Consider the following 3,713-nt stretch of genomic DNA (forward strand, 5'->3'; position numbering starts at 1 on the left):
ACAGCATTATCCAGTCTCTACATGCACGCCCTCTGGAATTGGAAGCAACACAGCCACATCAGCATAGATTTGGGCCCAAGCTAATTAGCATTGTCCCTTGGGAACTAATTTTAGGAATGTAGCAACCTTGGCTCCCCCAGCATGGTGGTTCAGCACGATATTGCTTGGTGCCATGAGAAAAGCTGGTTGTTCACTCTGGCTTGGCCACTTACTGCATTCACACTTGCCAGGTGACAGATCACCCCATGAGAACTGCAACATACAGAAAAAAAAATGTATAAAATCATTGCCAGTAAGATTTGAAGATGACAAAAATTGGTAGTATAGTGATGGATACAGGTCAGTTATAGGGGGGAGCTTGAGGAAGGAGAAGGGAAGGATAACAGTGCCAGGGCAGCTTGGGTTGTTGGCAGCATTACCCAGGACACAGGGCCAGAGGAGCCTGGGGTGGGAGACCACCGGCTCGGTGCCACAGTGGGGGCACTCAAAGCCCTCTGGTGCTACTCATCCAGGGAGGGCTCCTGGTACACACAGGTGAGGAGGTGGTTGGCCAGGGTGTCACAGATTCAGACTTGCCCTCTTCCCCATCCCTGCACCACATATGCTTATGCTGCCAGGCAGAGTTTGTGTATCATGCCTCCTCAGCCTAGGCTTTGCAGACCTCCCTCTGGTCTCAGATGTTGTGGAGGGTGCAAGAGGTGACATGTCACGTTCTCCTTGCCTGCCTTGAAGTACACACTGAGAGCCCATCAGCATACCTTGACAAGGCAGATGAAGAGGTTGGGCAGGATGTCCCGGATGACCAGGCACACCTTCCTCATGGTCTGTCTGGCATGGTCTTGTCCATGCTGAGCTGGTTGGAGACGTAAAAGTGGTGAGGGTGGCCAGCCTCACAATGGTGATGGCCACTTACTTCTCCAAAGTTAGGGGTGGCTGCATGCTGATGTCTTGGCACACGATACGGGGGGCCACCTGGGCGATGACATCCGTGAAGGTGGCCTGGTGCATGCAGAAGGTCTGGAGCCATTGTTTGACATCCCAGGTGCTCCGGACAATCCACTCCCACCAGGTGGTGTGGGCCCAGAAATGGCACTCAATTTTTTGGAGGTGGTGCCAGAGTGCCCTGGCATCCATGGCATCCTGGATGGCCTCATACTAATTGGCCATATTAAAGTCAGTAGCCAAGTCCAAGGTATTTGGCAGGCGTGGGGTGCAGAGGGTCGGCAAGCATGGGACAACAGGCTGGTGGCTCATAGGCATGAGTGCATGTGTCATTATGAGCCACTGCCACATCAGGTCTGGATAGGCGCATCTGATATCCCACAGCCTCTGGCAAAAGTCACACAGGGCAACCACCAGGATTCACTGTAGCTTCTAAGTCTTCTTGCGTAGGCATGGGACACCATGATGGGGTGCAAGCAGGCCAGGACACAGGCATGCACAAGTTGGGTTGGCAGGTACTCACCCTGGGGCTCTCTTGGAAACCTAGGGCTAGTCATGGGGGAGGGTCCATGGTGATACAGCAGGGGGTTTGGGGCGTGGTGGCCTGTGCCCAGCAGCTCACCAGGGGTGGCTTGCCCGTTTGGCTTTGCTTAGCAGTCTTCAGCAGCCCAGGGAGCCAGTGGGGCATGCTGAGAGGCATGGAAGAGCTCCTATCTGCTGGCCTTGGGCAGTGAGAGCCAAATGGCAATGTCTGTTTGGTTCAAATGCTATCTAACTTATAGCATTTTAAGTAAAGCATGATAAAAGCCCATCTGTGACAGGCTTTTTGAATGTCTGTACTTAGCCTTAACAAAATTTTGTCTTGGCATCAGTAATTATTTCTGCTATGTAAACAGGGCAGTCCAGGGTGTCCTCTTTCCAAAGAGGGATTCAGACACTTTTTAAATGACAATCACATTTCACCGCATTTCCGACCATGTTAATCACAACACCACACTGCACTGGCAACATTCTCTATATTGCAGCAATTTTATTGCAAAGTTTGAAAATATTCATAAATAAAAAAAGAGTGTATTTTAAGCTTTTTCCACATTCAGAAACCTAAAAACTCTGAAAAATTTTTAGAAATAAAAGCTAACTATACAAAAATTAGACTACCAATTTTTAAATACTTAGGAAACTGCTGTTGCTACTAACTGAAATACATTTATATCTTCTATCTGTATAAAAATCTTCATATTAATTCGTAATACAACATGAATATTTCTTTAAATGAGCTTATTCACATTTTTCAATACACATTTACTTTTCAACAAATGTAATTGGTTTATGCCTTTCTCTTCCGTGGCGTTCCATTAAATTCTGATGTAGAGGTCTGCATTTGCTGCTGTTGTTGCTTCTTTGTAGGAGAGATCCATTCTTCTGCACTAAATAAAAATGTATAGGGGTTCACAAATCAATTCTAGAATAGCTATAAAAGGACAGAACCTCAGCTAGCATAAATTATTATACTTTATGGAAAGCTATGACAATTTACACTAGCTAAGGTTCATCCTCAAAAGACATCAAATGCACCGCCTGTGAAGTTCCTGGCCTAGACGGACATTCCACTGAGAAGAGTCTAAGATAAAGCCCAGATATTTAGATACCTAAATTGACTAGCTAGTTAAGTCTTGCATTAAGACAAAAAGTAAAAGAATGAAAAGGCTAGTAAACACATGAAAATACTACCAAAAAGTAAGGCCAAGATGTTTTTTTCCCTGGAAATCTGGATGGCAAGAAACACAATATGCCACTCACTTCTCGCACATAGTGCAAAGGGACAAACTGAAGTGTGTACTAATGTGTCAGAGTGGTGGGACAGAAGTCAAAGCATTACAAAGATCTGCTACCTGTTTTCTATGCCACCATGTGGTACCACAGATCCCATCCCATAGAACTGTTTGGCTCAGCCTACATAGGAAGGATGCCTCCTTATAGCACATGTGCTCAATGTGGACTAGCAACCTAAGACTGCTGGGTGTTGAATTTCAGGTGTGAAGGAGTTGAAGATACCAGGAAAAGTTGAGGGTTTGGAAGAATACTGTGATGCCAGCCAATTACCTCAGAGGAAAGTGGAACTTGAGCAGTAAAGTTTTTCTGTAAAGCTTTCATGACAGTACAAACTTGGCAGGAAGTTTTAACAATCTTGGGAAGTCTCTCTCATGCACACAATCTCTATCTGTTTTAATTACTTGTCACTGTACACTAAAGTTAAGAAATGTTTTTAAAAATAGTTTCTTTACTGGGCAAAAATAAACCCATATTCATTTCTAATTTATCTTACGGAAAAATGACGACTATTCAGAACAGACCTACCTATATAACTTTTTTACGATTTCTCTTCTCATTCTTTTGGGAGGAATGGGACTGTCTGAAAAATCAAGTGTTGTTGGCTGAAATGATTCAGTGCCTTTATCTGATGGGGTCATACCTTCAAATAAGGATAAATAGGAATGTGTTAAAAATGGTTATTTTTACCTTGTTGATTATAAAATCATTCATGAAACGAGGCAAATGTGTTTCAAAATAAGTATAAGTCTTGCTATTTGATACAGACTTGTTGTCTCCTCAATGTACAGAAGTGATTACATTCAAGAAACACATACCTAAAACAATTACTTACTGCACACTTTACTAGTGGAGTTTATAGATTAGTGGGAATTAAAACTTAGTTTTCAAATACATCACAAATATTTTTATATCAACTCAATACATATTTATTACATTCT

At 43.5% G+C, this 3,713-nt stretch overlaps 1 protein-coding gene across 2 annotated transcripts in view; it reads right to left on the minus strand.

Moving 5' to 3' along the window:
• Positions 1-1,952: 1,952 nt before the first annotated feature.
• SMCHD1 (structural maintenance of chromosomes flexible hinge domain containing 1) overlaps positions 1,953-3,713 on the minus strand; it is a 188,403-nt gene continuing 186,642 nt past the window's right edge. For both annotated transcript variants that reach the window (XM_019525875.1, XM_019525868.1), the window contains 2 exons: positions 3,301-3,415; positions 1,953-2,369 (listed from right to left, as the gene is read on the minus strand). In XM_019525875.1, the coding sequence (XP_019381420.1) occupies positions 2,270-2,369; positions 3,301-3,415 (215 nt within the window). In that variant the 3' untranslated portion in view covers positions 1,953-2,269. The remainder of the gene's footprint in view (positions 2,370-3,300; positions 3,416-3,713) is intronic.

The sequence above is a fragment of the Gavialis gangeticus genome, unplaced genomic scaffold (genome assembly GCF_001723915.1).
Source record: "Gavialis gangeticus isolate Ggan-Ray unplaced genomic scaffold, GavGan_comp1, whole genome shotgun sequence".
In the NCBI taxonomy this organism is placed as follows: Eukaryota; Metazoa; Chordata; order Crocodylia; family Gavialidae; genus Gavialis; species Gavialis gangeticus.